Source organism: Sesamum indicum, linkage group LG5, assembly GCF_000512975.1.
Source record: "Sesamum indicum cultivar Zhongzhi No. 13 linkage group LG5, S_indicum_v1.0, whole genome shotgun sequence".
NCBI lineage: Eukaryota > Viridiplantae > Streptophyta > Magnoliopsida > Lamiales > Pedaliaceae > Sesamum > Sesamum indicum.
Window position 1 is genome coordinate 1131722 of NC_026149.1, and position 19478 is coordinate 1151199.

The following is a 19478-nucleotide window of genomic DNA, read 5'->3' on the forward strand; positions in this document are numbered from 1 at the left end:
CCTCGCTGAGCAATGAACCGGTCATACCGTTAACCATCATACAAAGGTTCTTCAACCACAAAATTGCGTGATCGCTGTCTTCCTTAATCATTTTAATCTGTCAAAAACTGTGTGTCTTGTCATTTGTGTCCCAGTGTGTTTGTGCGAAATTTGCGTGCATAGGCATATCCTCTGCCCTTTTGCTATCTTTCAATTCAACGGTTAACCTTTTGTCTTATTGTGATAAATGTTGAGAGTTACAGCATTATTCATTGTTTTCATGAATCTCAATTTGTTTGGGAGAAGACAACTCCAATAAAACATCAACTCCCATTAGCCCCATGATAATCAGCCCCATGATAAAGGTCTATCAGCAGACACCTACCATCAATTAAGCTCCCGCCCGAAACCACCCTTCGTTCCACAACTACATCTCCGCCACCTTCTTTACTATATTATCACATCATCAATTAATTAGTTTGTATATCAATTATAGTGGTGCCTTGCGTCTCTGCTTTTATTCAAACGTTAATGCCCTTTAAGTGCTTAGAGACATTCAATTTTTTTTTTAGTTGAGACATTCATGACTAAATTCTTTAGTGTAGTATATGAATTGACGGATTCGAACCTAAAAATTATAAATTTATAATAATAAATTCATCAAATTTATTTGGATAAATTCATGTAATAAAAGATTTTAAATTCTTGAATTTTTATTTGAACTATAGCTCGTGGTGTTGTGATGTATCTCAAACTCACGTAATATGGAGTCAATTGAAATACTTATTTCAAAATTTTTCCTCAAATACAAAGGAGAAAATGCAATTTAGTCATGTAACTTATGTGATTGACATTTTTGGTCTTGCACAAGAATAAATTACGAAAATCAATTCGTGCAGTGCAAAAAAATGCCACTTTCTAAGAAACTATACTAAAATTGCATTATTTTTGCCCACATCCAAATCCTTGCATGATAGAATTCTTTGTACTAGTAAAATTTTAGGCAAGGTCATAAAATGATGTTTCCAGTTTTTATGGTTTAGGTGAAAATAATGGAATTGTTAAGTGCAAATTGACAATGGGTATGCAGCAGGTGATGCAATGAGCTGTGGTTGAACCAGTGTAGGAACACGAATGTAAAATATATGCAGAAAGAAGAAGTGTGTGTTGACTTTAATTCCTTTGGAATGTGAATCAATTTAGGATGTGTTTGGGTGATGTTATTAAATAAGTTTAGCCAAACACCCTCTTAAAGGTATTCGGAAACTCTTGTTTTAAAACAAGTTAGTGGCTAATTCTTAGTGGAATTTGAGATTCCTTAAGATGCGAAAATGAATAGAGTTGAGGGGTGATGCAGTCAACCCTTTACACTTGTGACTATTTCAAAGAATTTGTCTGGGACAACATGCACTCAGATAGAGGCCTTAGATATCAATTTGTTATTGAGTGATACAATGCAACAAGCAACTGGGAAACAAACTCTAATGAATGTGATTCTTCTCTTTTTGTTGTCATTACGTATCCATCATCAACAATTTAAAGCATCAATCAATATTGCGCAAGTAGTAACAATTAATAATCATATAACAACTGCTATTGAAGTAGACATATGCGAGGAGCCTTGGGATATCTTGATCCAGAGTATTTTCACACCAGAGAAAAGTGATGTTTATAGCTTTGGCGGAGCTCATGACGGAGAGAAAGTGGAACAACTGAAAAACAACGGAATCTTTTATAACGATCGTCTATTCCAAGGAAGGAAATTTGGAGCAACTTCATGCGGGTGCTGAGCTTGTTAGAAGTTGCCTTAAGTTAAATGGTGAAAAAGGCCTACAATGAAAGAGGTGACAATGGAGTTGGAAAGGTTGAGAATGTGTACTTCACATCCTTGGGCACAACATGAAATCCCTGAAGAAAGCATCGCCTCGCCCTAACAACTGAGGAGTCTGATCTATATACAGTGCCAACAAATCTGGATTTTAGTACTAGCAAGTATTCCGGACAACATAGTTTGGACAGCCACATGATACATCCTATCAACAGGCCTCGCTGAACAATAAAGCTAACCGCTTATACTGTTAACTGTCAAAGGTTCTTCAATTGCTGTCTTTACTCTCTGATTCTTTCTGATCTTTCACAAACTCTCCTTGTTGTTTTATACTCTGATGTTCTGGAATTGTGTACCTAGACATTCTTCACGGCTTTCTAAAAGTCTCCTGTATGAGTACTGGTTATTTTGTCCCTTTGTCCCTTCATTAGTTTTCATTTGTATGAGTAGATATCAATCTAGGTCATATCTACTCCTTGGAATTTAAGATTAAATCTTAATGACCACCCATAACAAGATCTTGGATCCAACTCACAGAAAAAATGGATGCATCAGAACTCAAGTATTGCTACTGAGGTTTTTGAGACATCTGCTCTCCTACATAGGTTGACAACAAGGAAATAGTAATGCAACATTCTTTGCTCGAAATAAAATCCCAAAGAAAATAGAGAATATTAGCCACTTGAAGGGCTGAAACAACCAGCACACATTACAAAAAAACAGGAGGTTATTCTCAAGTAAATGTTGGAAAAAACCAACTTATCAGCGGGGGCCATGACCGCCATAGATCAAAGGTGTAGTGCCCGAATTATGCTGTCCAGAGTACTCCCCGGTACTAAACTGAGGATCAATTGTGACAGTGTATAAATCTGAAGATTCCTCACTCATCAACCCAACAGCTTCCTCTTGAACTTGTTGCTGAACCCAAGGATGCTTAGTGAACTTCCGTAAGCTTTCAAGTTCAGTCACCACTTCTTTCATTGTCGGTCTTTCTTCACCATGCAACTTAAGACATCTCTTCACAAGCTCACCAACTGCTTGGAGTTGTTCCAAACTCCCTTCTTTTAGAACACGAGGATCCAAAATCTGGAACAGACAGTTTTCTTTCATTGACACCACAAAAAAAGTGGCCAGGCTCTTCTCTTTGCTGGTTTTCGTATTTGAGAGAGGTTTCCTGGCCGTCATAAGCTCTGCAAGAACTACTCCGAAGCTGTAGACATCACTTTTTTCAGTTAGCTGGCTCGTTTGGAAGTACTCAGGATCTAAGTAACCTAAGGTTCCTTGGACTAAAGTAGTCACTTGTGTTTGATCGATGGGGACCAATCTCGATGCCCCAAAATCTGAAATTTTTGCATTGTAGTATTCATCTAGAAGTACATTGGGAGACTTGACATCTCTGTGAATAATTGGCTTTGCAGCTGCAGAATGGAGATAGGCTAATGCACCAGCAGCCTCTGTTGCAATTCTAAGACGATTGTCCCAAGAAAACCAAGAGATTCCTCCATTATTATGGATATGGTTAAAAAGCGTACCATTTGAGACATATTCGTATACCAATAAAGGAACTTCAGTCTCCAAACAACAGCCTAAAAGTTTGACAATATTTCGGTGATTAACTTGAGTCAAAATAATCACCTCATTGATGAACTGCTCTATCTGACACTGATCCATTATTCGTGATTTCTTGATTGCAACAATTTGATGTGGATCAAGCAGTATGCCTTTATAAACTGTGCCATAACCACCTCGGCCTAGGATGCGATCATCTGCATAATGGTTGGTGGCCTTTTCAAGTTCTTCTGCAGTAAATATCCTGGTTGATTTCACACTACCATCATGTGAAGAAAGTTGCTGCTTCAACAGCAGCCCACCATTTTGTCGGAAGAATTTCTCCCTCAGGTTTATGAGCTTCCTTTTCTTGATACCGAAGTATAGCCAAGTCACAGCAATTACTAAAGCCAAGAGGCCAAAACTCATGCCTGCAAACTCATTGAACAAAGATCAGCCAAAAGAAATTAACTGTATCATGGTGATGAAACATGCCCATCCTGAACTGCACTGTAGAGTTCATTTAGATTGTTTAGACAATTTTGGCATAGTCTGTTCAACAATAAATTTCGAGATCAGATAAATTGCAAGTGTAAATTCGACTTTAGAAGTGTAAAAGGTAAATGTTCAAAGTTGATAAGAACCAGGAGTAAGGGTTTTGACTGGAACCAAATCTGAATATGCACTATCTAAAAAAAATCCAAAATACTTCTCAATGTGAAGCCAAGCCCTATTAGATTGAATTCAACATCATTTGTTGGATTTATAATACAATGAGATACAATTTGATACTTTCTATGTCATAGTATGAATGTAGGTGTGTAAGAAACATTAGAGGAATACCTAATGCAAACTTGATTAATGGGAACTGATGGTTCTTGGTAATGCAACCACGGCCATCTTTTCTCCCATCTCCCCAGTACCCGTTTGCACAGGAACAGGTATAGCTGCCCTGTATGTTTGTGCAGATTCCATTTTCATCACATGGATTGGTTTCACATTCATTGATATCTGCCAAAAAACACATAATACACATTAGTTCATTACCAATCAAAATAGGTTTCTATCTCTGATTTACACATGATTCATCGTTGTGCAGAAAATGAGATAAAAGCAAACTAATAATTACCTATGCAGCCTAGACTAAGATATGGATTCCCCTCATATCCTTCTGAACAGCTACATCTGTATCCCCCAAGACCAGTATCTGAATCAACACAGTAGCTATTCTGGAGACAGGCAAAATCACTGGATCCCTGAGCTTCACTACAATTCTGAGTCCCAATTACCCAGTCCAGAACCACCGGCACATTCTCTATGGTCCTGTTCTGGAAAGCCGTGTCGTTGAGATCGGACACACTGAATCTGAAGCTGTCAGGATCTCCAAGAAAGGCATAACCACAAGGGGCAAATGACCAAATGTTTAGATGACTATAGAGAGTGCCAAGATTTGTATTAAACCTCTTCAGTCCCTTTGGAATGGCAGTCTGACAACATCCAATGCCGGAACAATCTCCGTCAATCAAATCCCGATTGCTGGAACAAACTGAGACACATCCACTGGTGAAATTACGTCCTTCTGATCCAGCTATCAGTGCAAATTCATCACAGCCCAGGACAGAGAACTTGTTGATGTCTGAAAAGGTAAAAGGGGTAGTCGCAAGATCAACTGATACTTTGTTGTCCTGCGTTATATTGCCAAATTGGTTGTAGCATCTTGAGGCCACCCAATTCTTGATTTTTAATGTATTAGCTGATATGTCGAGAATCTCTAGGTTGCCTGTGCCAATAAAGGGTCTCGGTGGAGTGAATGAAGTATTGCAGTTTACATCGAACCATGAGCCTAACGAGCAACCTGTTCCTAGGCCAATGCCAAATGGGTATGGAACTGTTAAGTTCCCACACTTGCTTTGGCAATTAGGCCTGGTTATGCTAGTTCCTTTGCTGATAGACTCGGCACTTGTGCTGCCCAAAGCCAGCAGAAGGCACAAGAGTAGAATGAAGAAAATGGATTGCTGAGACATTCTTGTAATCAAGACTGTCTATGTGTTCAGAGTTAGAAATGTCGAGTCTATAGATGTATTCTGGATGAATAAGAGGAATACCTTGACACACTAATTGCATGTATGGCTCCGCATCAGTACTATATACTGCTATAATATCTCAATATAGTGTTGGAGAGTTCAAATCTACACATATGCTGAGCAGCATTTGATCCCAAATTTGGATTTAATGATTGGTGCATTTTCAACCTCCGGAAAATCCATACAAGTGGGCTAACAAATCTGAGTGCTGATATAGTTTTCAGCTAGTTGAACGTATGAGCTAGTTCTAAAGTAAACCTCACTCGTTTTGAGTACTATTGTTGACTAACTGCAAGCAAAATGTCAGCAGCATGATTTGCGGCTTGACAATATGTCCTGCTTGATGGAGATTGGTTGTTTTAATACGTGACAACCCTATATGAATCAGGTCTAGTAATGTCGAACTAGATATCACAGCAATAGTTGAGTGTATATACTCTAAATCCCAGGTGATGCAACTGTTAAAAATGGCTTCAATCTTCATATTCCTATTACTCTGCAAAATGATATTCATTTACGAGAATCTCATAAAAATGATCAATGATGTAGATTGTAATGATAAAGAATGCATGATAGGATCCTTCTTCGGCTATTCATCTAGTAACTTGTGGTCCTGACAAAGTAGGCACTGGGATAGATACAAATACAAGGGATGTAAGCAATATTTTGATGTTGACTTTGAGGATTTTGTATCTTTTGTGTGGCCATAGAATGAGTCAACTCTCTCAAAAAACAGTGGAAATTGAGAGGTTGGTATCAAGTACAAAGTCTTTTTGGTCCAATACGACGACTTGTCATATTTTGTTCGATTCATCTTGAGAAATTTACTTATTCGAAAAAAAAAAAAAAAAGGAGATTTGACGACCAGACTGAGACTGAACGCTGCAAATTCAATGTGTTATCTTATATATGTGCTTCAGTAATACGAAGATGAGGGTTGTGTTTTTATGTAATCAAAGAAAGAAGAGAGAAAAAGAATTAAAAATAGGATCTTGAAATTGTGGAGAGCTTATTTTTTCTGCAATCATCATATGGAACAATCAAGCTTGTTATAGAAAATCAGATTTAAAAGACAATTAGATTACAGATAAAGAGAAAAAGAAAGGAAACATATGCTACATAAAAATCCCTGATTTCAATAGCTACCCTCAGGACAACATTAACGGGGATATATCACATTCCCATCCAAACTATCTAGGGCAGGATAAGTTCTAATGCTGGATTCTGGACGCACGTTGATTGCGTATAAATCTGATGACAAACCCGATTGCTCACCCAAAAGGGCCTCATTTTCTTCCGTATTTTCTTGTTGAATCCAAGGATGTTTTGTATATCTTCTTAAACTTTCCAGCTCCATGGCAACCTCTTTCATTGTTGGCCTCTCTTCACCTTTTAAGTTGAGGCATCTGTTCGCAAGCTCACCTATAGCTTGCAATTGCTCCAGAGTTCCTTCCCTTAAAATTCGAGGCTCAAGAATTTGAAAGAATCTGTTTTCTTTAATAGAAATGATAAAATATGTGGCCAGGTTCCTTTCCTCTTCAGATTTGGTCAGTGAAAGAGGTGTCTTTCCCGTCATAAGCTCAGCAAGAACCACGCCAAAGCTATAGACGTCACTTTTCTCAGTTAATTGGCTTGTTTGGAAATACTCGGGGTCCAAATAGCCTAAGGTCCCCTGAACAAGTGTTGTCACTTGTGTTTGATCCAATGGTACCAATCTAGATGCCCCAAAATCCGATATTTTTGCAGTATAAGAATCATCTAGCAATATGTTGCTCGACTTGACGTCTCTGTGAATAATTGGCATAGAAGCTGCAGAATGGAGATAGGCAAGTGCGCCAGCTGCTTCGGCAGCAACTCTTAGTCGATCTTTCCAAGCGAACCAACTGATTTCACCATAGTTGTGGATGTGGTGATAGAGTGTTCCATTTGAGATGAATTCGTAAACCAACATAGGAACTTCACTCTCCAGACAACATCCCAAAAGTTTCACTACATTTCGGTGATTAACTTGGGTAAGGATAATCACTTCATTTATGAATTGCTCTATCTGGCTCTGGTCCATTATCATTGACTTCTTGATGGCGACTACCCGCCGGTCCGGTAGAATTCCTTGGTAAACCATGCCATAACCACCCCTTCCAAGAATTCGGTCTTCAGCATAATTATTGGTGGCCTTTTCGAGCTCATCAGCTGAAAAGATCTTAGTCGACTCTAATCCACCATTATTAGAAGACATGTGCTGCTTTAAAAGGAGCCCGCCATTTTGTTGGAAGAACTTTTCTCTCATCCTGGCTAGTTTCCTCTTCTTGATGCCAAAATATAGCCACGTGACACCAATAAATAAGGAAAGCAAGCCAACACTGAGACCTGGGATATCAGTTGAATCTGTCCGTAAGAAGCTCAAAGGGATTGGGGGCTTATTACGGCATAAACTACATCACCAAGCTACACTCTACAGTCTTATAATTTAGTTCCAAAAATCATAACATATTAAAGCGTAAGTTAGACAAAAAAGATGTCCAGTCTTAACGCTTCACACAAGTTAAACATTCTGTTATGATAAAGTTTTTTATTCCTATTTCACATGAATAATTCATCTTTTAATTAGCCTAGTCACAAGAACTTTTCCCTTTTTCTCCCCAATACGACGAACTAGCTAGGATCATAAACTTGGTGTTAGAAGAAAATTAAGAAAAGGAAAAGCAGTAAATAAGGCTAGCATATAAATTACCAATGGAGAACTTTATCGCTGGGAATTGGGACTTAACAGCAGTGCAACGGAGCCCGTCTTTTCTGCCATCGCCACTGTATCCATTACTACAAGAACAGCTATAGCTACCAGGAGTATTAGTGCAAGTTGCGTGCTTATCACATGGATTGTTCTCGCATTCGTCGATATCTGCCAGAACAAAAACATGAGTTTAAATCCAGTTTTCTTGTACCTCTCTTGCCTGTTGTGCAGGTAAGCCGAGACACAGGCATGCATGTTTCCATGCTCAAAAACCCCATATTATTTTCTTATCTTGTATAGTAGGAAAAATAAAAGCTTCAAGCTATAGATGAAAATGTCTATTTAAGAAGGGAGACATACAAGAATTCTCAGTTCATGGCTATGGGTAAACTGAGGGGGAAATTACACTTAAGGGAGCGTACCATTTGTTGTCCCCTACTTTATGATATTATTAGTTTTGGTTCCATAGAATTAAAAAATATTGCCAATGTGGTCTCATGCACTGATATGGTGGGCCACATATGTTAGGTTTTGGGTCTACATTTATACTGTTTTTTAATTCTACGGGATCAAAAATATTAATTTGCAAAATGTAGGATCAAAAGTACACCACCTTCTAGGCCTCATTTGGTTCGTGTGATTAGGCATGATAAAATTATTTATCATATCTAATTACATGTTTGGTTAGTATTATTAGAGTTCGGTGTTAATATCGGGTCAATCTTATTAATCATAATGTATGGTATAAGGGATTACACCTATTTAACTAGTATAAGTAATCCTACAAAATAATATTAATTTTTTTTTCCTATTTTACCTTTGGACTCTCTCTCTCTCTATTCCATTTTCTCTTTTTCCCATTTACCTTTTTTCTTCGAAAAATTGCACAATACCCCCTGTATTATTCAAAAATTGCTAAAAACTTACATGTATTAATTAAATAGCTAAAAAGACCTTCTATAATTATAAATCCTACAAAAAAAATTGTTTAAAAAAAAAAAAGGAGACTTTGATCATTTTGAATGGACAAAATTACCCCTATCTTATGCCATTATCTCCTCTCTTTTTTTTTTTTGATTTCATATTTTATTAAAAATATTATAAATACTGAACATTAGTATTCATGAAATATTTATATGTAAAAAATATCATTACATCAAATAAACTTATTATACATTTTTTACATATGAAAATATCGAATAGTTAGGATTATTTTAATATTTATATATTTTTAAAACTAAAAATACATGACTTTTTCATAAAATATTATTAGTTAATTTGATTTTGTGTTGAATAAATTTAGAAATTATATTATTTATATAAATTATAAAAAATAAATTTTGGAATTTTAAAATGTTTATATTTAAATATAAAAACACATAATTAATGTAATTTATATATTAAAATTATAAAATTAAAAAAAATAAAAAAAAAAGAAAGAAAAAGATGCACAGCATAATCATCTTCCCCAAATCCCCTCGCGCCACCCCCCCACCGCACGCCTTTGCTTCCACCTCACGAGCTCCGCCTTACCACCGGTTCTGCCTCTTTTCACTTCTCCGCAACCGATTTGGACACTCCTATTTTCGCGACCCAAATCTAGGCGACGACTTTGTGGGCGACAACGCCCATCGCCTAATAGTGATTGTCGGTAAAAGTGTTATATAATATTATATTTATGATAAATTTACATATGTTTATCTTAATATATTTTTGAAATACATAAAATTTGAACCGTTCATTTTTAATATTGATTAGATCTTATGAGTCTGATGAGATGTAGAAGATTCAACTGTCATATAATAACGATAATTTACAATATATAAGGGTATAATAAAAAATCACAAAAAAAAAAAATGATGTTGTTAAGTCAAATAATCGGCAAGGAGAGTGTGCAAAATTTTAAAAAATACTGAGAGATTTTTAATTATATTTTTAATATAGAGGATTTTTAATTGAATTTTCATAACACAGGGTGATTTTATGCAATTCTTTCTTTTTGTTATTTGTTAAGCTTGTGCATGATTAAAAAAATATATTTATAAATTATAATAATTTAATACTAAAAAATAGTAAAAATATTACTTCTTTCTTTTTTAGACATTTGAAAAATATTTATTATTAATTACTTAATTGGATACGTATTTCAAACTTGGACTTTATATAATTATAGACAAAAAAACTTTACAAATTAATTTTATTTTAAGCAATTGTATTTTAATAATAATTTAGTGATTTAAAAATATAAATACCTTAAAAAAATACCCTTTATAATATTTTTATATTTAATTATACATTATAATTTTTTCAATCAAACACTCATATTATATTACTCAAATAAAATATCCCTGGTCCAATACCTCAAACCAAACTGAAAATAATTACCTGTACAGCCTGGACTGACATACGGATTGCCTTCATATCCCTCCAAGCAATTACACCTGTATCCTCCAAGACCCGTATCCGAATCAACACACGAACTATTTCCTCTGCAAGCAAAATCAGCAGATTTCTTGGCCCGATCACAAGTTCCATTCCCAATTGCCCAGTCCAACACAACTGGCACATCCTGAGTAGTCCGGTTCTGAAAACTTTCGTCGTCAAGATCCCATATACGAAACTGAAACCGCTCCTCGTCCCCGACAAATACATAGCCACAAGGATTAAAACTATGGACCCAGGTGTGATTGAAAGTGCTAATTAGTACCGCCACAAAATTCTTGAGACCTTTGGGTATGGCTACCTGGCAGCAGCCGATGCCCGTGCAAGACCGGTCAGTTATATCACTTTTCTTGGCACATACCGAGAAACAGCCGCTGGTGAAATTCTTGCCGATGTCACTGCCGAACACCGAAATATCATCGCAGCCCACCACCGTGACCTTGTTGGAGGTGGAAAAACTGTATGGAGTGGAGGCTAAACTCATATTTATGATATTCTGGCGGGTGACGATGCCAGATTCTGTATAGCATCTGGCTGCTGCCAAGTTCTTGACTCTCACTTGGTTATCAGAAATATGGACGATTTCGTAATTGGTAGTGGTGATGAAGGGTTTGGGCGGGATGGAGGAGTTGTCGCAGTTAATGTCGAATAATGGGCTGATGGAGCATCCGGAATTGATCCCAATGCCGAAAGGATATGGAACTATTAGGTTAGCGCATTTGGTTTGGCAGCCGGGCTTGGAATTTGAAGGAAGGTGATGAGCTAATGGTAGTGAAAGGTTTAAGAGAAGCAAGAGAAATAGTAGTGGTGTGTGATGAAGCAATAATTTGGGGTGCATCAGCGTCATGTTTGTGTTCTACTGTCTGTTTTATTTAAGGAAACAAGCCAACACTAACACTCACTAGGTAGTCTGAGGTTTTCACAACCCCACTTGTGGAGCTTTTTATATATAGTTGAAATGAAATCAGTTATGAATGTAAGTTATGTAACCCTCCCTGCCCTATTCATTGCAAGTCATGACTACATATATATATATATATATATATATGGATTATATTATTCCATAAGCTTGACTATAATAAATTATGTAAGTTATCACCCACCCTTCTCATTCACGTTTCAACCAAATATTAATTATTTCAATATTTAACAATAAGATTTATCGCCAACTAACCATTTTCGTTTGTTTATTTATGTATTGGGGATTAAGCTTATATCATTATCAGCTATGTGTTGAAAACAATGTCATCTCATTCAATTAATTATAATATGATTGGAGAATATCCATATATATAATTCCACCATATATCACTCCTCCATTGACAAGAAATATATAAGTTATTAATATCAATGGAATTGACTACGTCTAGTCTATATATAACGTACTACGTATTTTAATCAGATGACCACATTTCGTATATGTATTAATCCCCAAACAACCTCATATGCTAATTCAATGACCATTTCAACTATGGGTCATCATCATCATCATTCCCGGAATATTAATTAATTATATACAGTTTATTATAATTAAGTTGAGTCTTCCTTAAGTTTGCAACCGACTAACATTTTCATATTCAGCTAAACCAACTTCTCTGCTCTTTCTCAACAAAATAAAACATATTTTGAGGATTTCACTGCTCTTTTCTTTAATTTTTTAAATTAACTTGAATATCATGTTTCACTGTTGTCAAATTGAATCCTTCAAACTCTACAACAAATATATATGTTTTCCATATAATTTATAATCATTGCTAATATAATATTCTTTATATAATTTATCATAATTTTTAAGTCGTGGTCATGTATAATGTAAGATAAAGTAAAAAATTTTGTAGTGAAAGTCGCAATGCCTTGTGAATTTGCTTATTATGTAAGATATGAAATAATGTATTTTTATAAATATTGAAAAATAAATTACTTTGTGAATATGTGGAGTGCTAAAATGAAAGTATTGATGAAACTAGCTCGATTATCAATTAAAATATTTATTATTTGATTAGAAAAAAGAAAAAGATAAAATGATTGAACTATTTATAAATATTCAGATATCAAAATAATATTATTGACAAAACCCAAATATCAATATATTCTTTTCAAATTTCACTCTTTATCATATTACTCGTCCAATTTGTACAACATAATGATGAATTAGACACGTTTCACCCTTGTACTTGTAAACTCAGAACCCAAACCAACTATCCATAAGTTGAGTTGACTAAGGACTTTACACCCTGTGGCCCTCAATCACTAGTCATCCTTGAGAGGGTGGTAAAAAGTGCAATTGATTTGTGACGCAGTCTTTTCACAAGATTTTCGGTCCAATATGACGACGCCTCCTCACATTTGAATTTTGAATTTTATTGGCCTGGACTTGGGAAACTTTCTTGGGAGAAAATGAAGAAAAGTTTAATCTAAAATATTTATCCAAATTAAATATGATTAAATCAAATTAATTATATAATAAATATATTTATCATATACTTATTATTATTATTAAACAATATACTAATTACATAAAAAGTGTACTACACTTCTTGTATAATTGATTGTGGCCAAACTCGATTCGAAATAAAATTTCTAAAAATTAACTAGAGCAAAATATCAGAGGCAAAAGCATGAAGGTGTACTGCTTTATATGTAGTTCAATGAATGAATGATAAGCAGAAGACAACTATGTAATTCTGTATTCAAAGAGAAAGGAGGAGTGGACATAATAATGAGTATTTGTACATAAAAGAATCTTTGTTTTTGTAGCAACAAACAATCAACGGGGATTAATCATATGACTATCTCGGATTTGATAAATCCCAGTACTGGATTCTGGACCTATATTGATTGCATAGAGATCTGATTGCTCACCTAAGAGGGCCTCATTTTCTTCAGTATTTTCTTGTTGAGTCCAAGGATGTTTTGTGTTTCTTCTTAGCCCTTCTAGCTCCATTGCCACTTCTTTCATTGTCGGCCTCTCTTCACCTCTTAAGTTGAGGCATCTCTTCACAAGCTCACCAACAGCTTGCAACTGCTCCAAACTGCCTTCCCTTAGAATTCTAGGCTCCACAATTTGAAATAATCTGTTTTCTTTCATGGACATTATAAAGCACGTGGCCAAATTCCTCTCTTCTTCGGATTTGGTTGGTGCCAGAGGTTTCTTTCCCGTCATAAGTTCAGCAAGAACTACTCCAAAGCTGTAGACGTCGCTTTTCTCAGTTAATTGGCTCGTGTGGAAATACTCCGGGTCCAAATAGCCTAATGTCCCCTGAACAAGTGTTGTCACCTGAGTTTGATCCAACGGGACTAATCTAGATGCCCCGAAATCTGATATTTTTGCTGTATATGAATCATCTAGCAATATGTTGCTCGACTTGACGTCTCTGTGAATGATAGGCATAGAAGCTGCGGAATGGAGATAGGCTAGTGCACCGGCAGCTTCGGCAGCAATTCTTAATCGATCTTTCCAAGCGAACCAGCTCATTTGACTGCTGTTGTGGATGTGGTGAAAGAGAGTTCCATTTGAGATGAATTCATATACGAGTAAAGGAACTTCACTCTCCAGACAACACCCCAAAAGTTTCACTACATTTCGGTGATTAACTTGAGTAAGAATAATCACTTCATTTATGAATTGCTCGATCTGGCTCTGGTCCATTATTCTCGACTTCTTAATGGCAACTACACGCTGGTCAGGTAAAATTCCTTTGTAAACTGTGCCGTAGCCACCCCTTCCAAGAATGCGGTCTTCAGCGTAATTATTGGTGGCCTTCTCAAGCTCTTGGGCAGAGAAGATCTTAGCCGACTCTGCTCCACCCTCGGTAAACGGAGATTGCTGCTTTAAAAGGAGTCCACCATTTTGTTGGAAGAACTTTTCTCTCATTCTGGCGAGTTTCCTCTTCTTGACACCGAAATATAGCCATGTGACACCAATGAATATAGAAAGTAAGCCAACACTGAAACCTAAAAATTCAAATATAGAGTCCATCAGTAAAAGATTTCAAAGATAGAGAACTTGTTACAGCATAAGATATTAAGCTAGATATGTCAGAAGTGAGATATATACGACCTTCATGTGCAGCTCTAAGAATGAGTTAAATGATCATTTCTGTAGTGTAAAGTTGCTAACTCCTATTTCACACAAATAGTTAGCAAAAAGAAGACAAGAATCAACCTTTTCTGATGCGATTACTTAAGAATCATATATCTTAGTATTAGAAAGAAAGAGGAATGGAGAATAAATTACCTATGGAAAATTTTATTACTGGGAACTGGGAGTTCACAGCAATGCAACCCCGACCATCTTTTCTGCCATCACCACTGTATCCATCACCACAAGAGCAGCTATAGCTACCAGGAGTATTAGTGCAAATTCCGTGTTCATTACATGGATTACTCTCACATTCGTTGACATCTGCCAAAAGCACATAAACTAGAAGATTATCTCCTGTTTTTCTTGTTAACCAATCGGTATACTCAGTCAAAGTTAATTACCTGTGCAGCCTGGACTTAAATACGGATTGCCTTCGTACCCCTCCGAGCAATTGCACCTGTATCCTCCAAGGCCCGTATCTGAACCAATACAAACACTATTCTCTCTACAAGCAAAATCAGCAGATTTCTTCGCCTCATCACAAGTACCATTTCCTATTGCCCAATCAATCACTATAGGAACATTCTGAATCGTTCGATTCTGAAAATCTGTGTCCTGAAGATCCGATGTACGAAACTGAAACCTCTCCTGGTCCCCGATAAATGCATAGCCACAAGGATCAAAACTGTGGATCATGGTATGATTGTTGAGGCTAGCAAGCGCGGAGCTGAAAGTCTTGAGCCCCTTGGGCATGGGAACCTGGCAGCACCCGATTCCCGTGCAAAATCCGTCGATTATATCACTGCTCTGTGAACAAAGTGACAAACAGCCGCTGGTGAAGTTTCTGCCACTGGAGCCGACAATCACCGCCAGATCATCGCAGCCCACCACCGTGAACCTGTTGGAGTCGGAGAAGCTGTAAGGGGTGGAGGTGAAGTTGATGGCTATGATGTTCTGTCGGGTGATGTTGCCGGTTTCCGTGTAGCATCTGGCTGCAACCCAGTTCTTGATTCTCACTTGATCGTCTGATATGTCGACGATTTCCAGGTTTCCGGTGGCTATGAAAGGTTTGGGCGGGGAGGAGGAATTGTCGCATTTAACATCGAACCAGGGGCCAATAGAGCAGCCGGAGTTGAGTCCGATGCCAAAAGGGTATGGGACTGTTAAGTTTCCACACTTGGTTTGGCAGCCGGGTTTTGCGGTGTTGGCAGCTTCAGTGATAGACTTTCGATGGGGGCCGGCGGAAACAGTGGTGGAAGTGGGAGGAGGATGATCAGCTAATGCTAGTGAAAGGTGTAAGAGAAGCAAGAATACTGCTGTTTGATGAAGCATTTCGATATGCATGGTTGGGTTTTTGCAGGAAGCAGGGCAAACACAAGGTAATAAATATTGACCTGAAGAAAACAAATAAGACCCGCATATGTATTCTACAGGTAATGTCTACATTGATTACTAATTCAAGTCGTGGAGATATTATTAATATAACGCAGAGGTTGCAGATGGTCATTGGTGAAGAGGTTAAGGGGATGAGATTTTGGAAAAACCTGGCCCGACAGGACGGCCAGGTCCAAGAATGACTTGGTAAATCACATATTTGAGCGTCTGACTCTTTCACCATTCTGCTTGCCATATGGCTTGATGGTAGTATGCAAATAATAAGATTTTAAATACGGGAGTCAAGCCGGTTGGATGAAGTCGAGTAGGCTCACTCAAGTTTGATCGCTTACACGGTTACACCTACTCCAACGCATTGAACTCCGGCCCCATTGTTCGGATTAGGCCGAGTCAGCCCAGGACCACGTAACGTGTTTAGGTCAAGCCCAATGGTGTCGCAGGAGGGGCTAAAACTAATATTTGCGGCTGCCCGGATCTTCAATTTTATTTTATCTTTTAATCTATACTAATTATTTAACAGTGTACACGATTAAAATTTCTTGTAAAAATAGTCGAATAACAGTTGAAGCCATGGAACCCTTCTTTTCGATTATTTTATTAAATTTTTTTATTTAATTTTAATATATATGTTTCATTAATGTACTATATTATTTATATTATTGAAAATAAAATTATATATTAAGTTTTACATATTAAAAATAATAAAATTTAGAACTGAAAATTACGCTTTTAGTGAGCATTTCGGCTATGTACAAAATACAAAACGAAATGAACCATCCTCGTGTCCTCTGCGTGCGCACCCTGAGCCTGAGTAAGCAACTTCGTGTCGGCATAAACTCGCTTCTTTTCTAGTATTAAGCCGCGTCTGCACCTCACTTGCACGTGTCATCCTTTCCAAATTCTGCTGCTTTATGCATTTCTCCTCAGGCGTTCAGGTTCGTACCTGCATGCAGTAATATATACAGCAGACTTCCGCTGTGGCTCTTTGCTTAGCAGTTGTCTGTGTGTAAGATCTACAGTGAATCGTCTCCGATATTAAAAATCATGGCATCAGAACAGGAACGAGCTGAACTGGACGCCAGGGCCAGGCAAGGAGAGACGGTGGTCCCGGGCGGCACTGGTGGCAAGAGCCTCGAAGCCCAGGAGCACCTCGCTGAAGGTATATATATACACATATTTATATATGTCTGTTTATCCTTTATATTGATGAATGGAACTATACGCATTCATGCAGGGAGAAGCCGAGGAGGGCAGACTCGGAGGGAACAGCTAGGGACGGAAGGGTACCAGGAGATAGGGAGCCGGGGCGGGCAGACTCGGAAGGAGCAGCTGTGCAGAGAAGGGTATCAGGAGATGGGCCGGAAAGGTGGGCTGAGCACTATGGACAAGTCCGGCGGAGAGCGTGCTGCCGAGGAAGGAATTGAGATAGATGAATCCAAGTTCAGAACTTCCAGATGAACGATCTGAAGGAAATAGTCATATATAGTTAGAATCATGATCCTCCCCCCCCCCCCTTCACACACATGGTATCTATGTTATATATGTATATCAAGTTCGTCCCAAGTCATGTTATAATGTGTCGTGTGATATTCCTAATTAACGAGCAAATGTTTGATATGGTTGTTTTTGTAACTCCTAGTTTGTTGTAGGTGGTGTGTAATAGTTAGTACTGCTATTGAGGGGAGTGTATGCTTGATTACTTTAATTTGAAATACTCACATTTTAATTTGGGATGCAATTAAAAGTTGGTGCAACTTTTCCAAAATATTTGTACCAAGTTTTGTTGAACATTTGTAAATCCAAAATAGTGTGAGTGGGTGAGCTCAAAGCTTTCGGGGAGATGTGCCTATAGCTATAAGGCCCATGAAGAATTGAGTACATTTATAGCCGGCGGCGTGCTGTCGCAAGGGTATGAAATGATGCTCATGTTGCCACGCCATGAACTCGTGCGAGGCTTTCCGCCAGTATCGTTTTAAGTGATGAGGACAGCGTCATCTAAACTTGTATATCTCAAGGTTGCACAAAATTCCGTTGCTCAATCAAAGGAATCGGATTCCGAAATCTGTTTCCTCTCAAATCAATACAATTGCCAGGAGAATCCGGAAAAGTTGTGCGAATTTTTCCCGTTAAGTTGAGCTTGGCCAAGAATCATCTGCCAAAGTTTTATTAGAAGATGCCACAAACCATTTGGCCAACTAACATAATTATGGATGTTCCATTTGGAAATCTTTAACTGTTCTTTCTTCCAGCTAGAATAGCGATGTTGGTCATTAATTAGAGCTTGATAGCTACATCTTAGTTAACTGCTAGTACCCCTCTTCACTTGCACACAATTTCCATATATATATATGGATACACAACGCAATATTCTACTCCTCTCCTGATTGCAATGCAACGGCGCAAAAGCTCTTTATAGGTTTTCTTAAAGTCTCCGGTGCGTTGATTTAATTATTCGCAATCCCACCCCAAACTACATCTATCAAAAGAGAATCGGAATATTCAAGACCACGTTAACGTTGTTGTTCATAATTCTGTTATGCTACTTAATTACTGATCAGTAAATGTGGCATTCTATGTATGTGCATATTTTTTAAAAACATAATTTAATTAGTTTTTGAGATCCTGCCGCAATTTTCTAAATCAGATACGTTAACAACGGACCATCTATGTATTATGTACTCAATTGAGCATTGTAAAAATTAAAATTTTTCCTTTCTCAGAAGCACAAGGGATGCAGGAAGGAGACCACATCACGGAAAACGTGCCGACCACAACTCATGTTAACAACATATGATGAAGCTGAAAGAATTGGCAAACGTATTTCATGCTTGCAAATATTATCCCCACTACTCAACATCACCATCATTAGTCATTCCACTTATGCTCCAAACAATACACGTGTTATTCTTGCTATATACTGTGGTACTAATGGAATAAAGACAAAAGAGAATCCCAATCCCAACGGCAGATATCTTTTTATTAAGCATATGTATTTCCCTAACAAAAGGTGGAACTGGAAGAGTTACATATGAGCAAAGTAAAAAAAGGTGTAAAAACCAAAAACTTAGGGTTGCGAGCTCATATTATAGTACCCACAGCTGTCTTCCCATAATTCATGATATTTTTAAGAATAAACTAATATTGCCCATTATCCAACAATCTCTTCTCTCCCATCTCCACCTTTTAATGATATCAAGTTTTTCAATTTCTCTCTCCCTTTGACTATGTTGTGGTAATATATAAATCATATTTGATCAGTTACAAAGGTAAGTAATTAATAAATTTCACTAGTGATCATTCATATTTATTTAGTTGCATGCATCAATTCTCCTTTTGGTCTTGTCGTATTTTGTTTTGTTCAGATGGGAAACAAAAATAGTCTCTGCA

At 37.2% G+C, this 19478-nt stretch overlaps 5 protein-coding genes across 5 annotated transcripts in view; 2 read left to right on the forward strand and 3 right to left on the reverse strand.

Annotated features, from left to right (window-relative positions):
- Window positions 1-247, forward strand: part of LOC105161616 (wall-associated receptor kinase 5) — a 3058-nt gene extending 2811 nt beyond the window's left edge. Inside the window, exon 4 of the mRNA XM_011079353.2 lies at window positions 1-247. Within this exon, the coding sequence (XP_011077655.1) occupies window positions 1-9 (9 nt within the window). The 3' untranslated portion in view covers window positions 10-247.
- LOC105161617 (wall-associated receptor kinase 2) lies at window positions 2391-5639 on the reverse strand. Its single transcript, XM_011079354.2, has 3 exons — window positions 4485-5639; window positions 4199-4366; window positions 2391-3786 (listed from the first exon to the last, which is right to left on the reverse strand). The coding sequence occupies exons 1-3, from the start codon at window positions 5377-5379 to the stop codon at window positions 2570-2572; spliced, it is 2280 nt and encodes a 759-aa protein (XP_011077656.1). The 5' UTR covers window positions 5380-5639; the 3' UTR covers window positions 2391-2569.
- LOC105161525 (wall-associated receptor kinase 2-like) lies at window positions 6472-11633 on the reverse strand. The gene is made up of 3 exons (XM_011079233.2): window positions 10556-11633; window positions 8171-8338; window positions 6472-7806 (listed from the first exon to the last, which is right to left on the reverse strand). Exons 1-3 carry the CDS (start codon window positions 11457-11459, stop codon window positions 6599-6601), a joined length of 2280 nt encoding a protein of 759 aa, XP_011077535.1. The 5' UTR covers window positions 11460-11633; the 3' UTR covers window positions 6472-6598.
- LOC105161526 (wall-associated receptor kinase 2) lies at window positions 13279-16273 on the reverse strand. The gene is made up of 3 exons (XM_011079234.2): window positions 15098-16273; window positions 14850-15017; window positions 13279-14566 (listed from the first exon to the last, which is right to left on the reverse strand). The coding sequence occupies exons 1-3, from the start codon at window positions 16038-16040 to the stop codon at window positions 13380-13382; spliced, it is 2298 nt and encodes a 765-aa protein (XP_011077536.1). The 5' UTR covers window positions 16041-16273; the 3' UTR covers window positions 13279-13379.
- Window positions 17012-17817, forward strand: LOC105161527 (protein SLE1). The gene is made up of 2 exons (XM_011079235.2): window positions 17012-17250; window positions 17326-17817. Exons 1-2 carry the CDS (start codon window positions 17136-17138, stop codon window positions 17547-17549), a joined length of 339 nt encoding a protein of 112 aa, XP_011077537.1. The 5' UTR covers window positions 17012-17135; the 3' UTR covers window positions 17550-17817.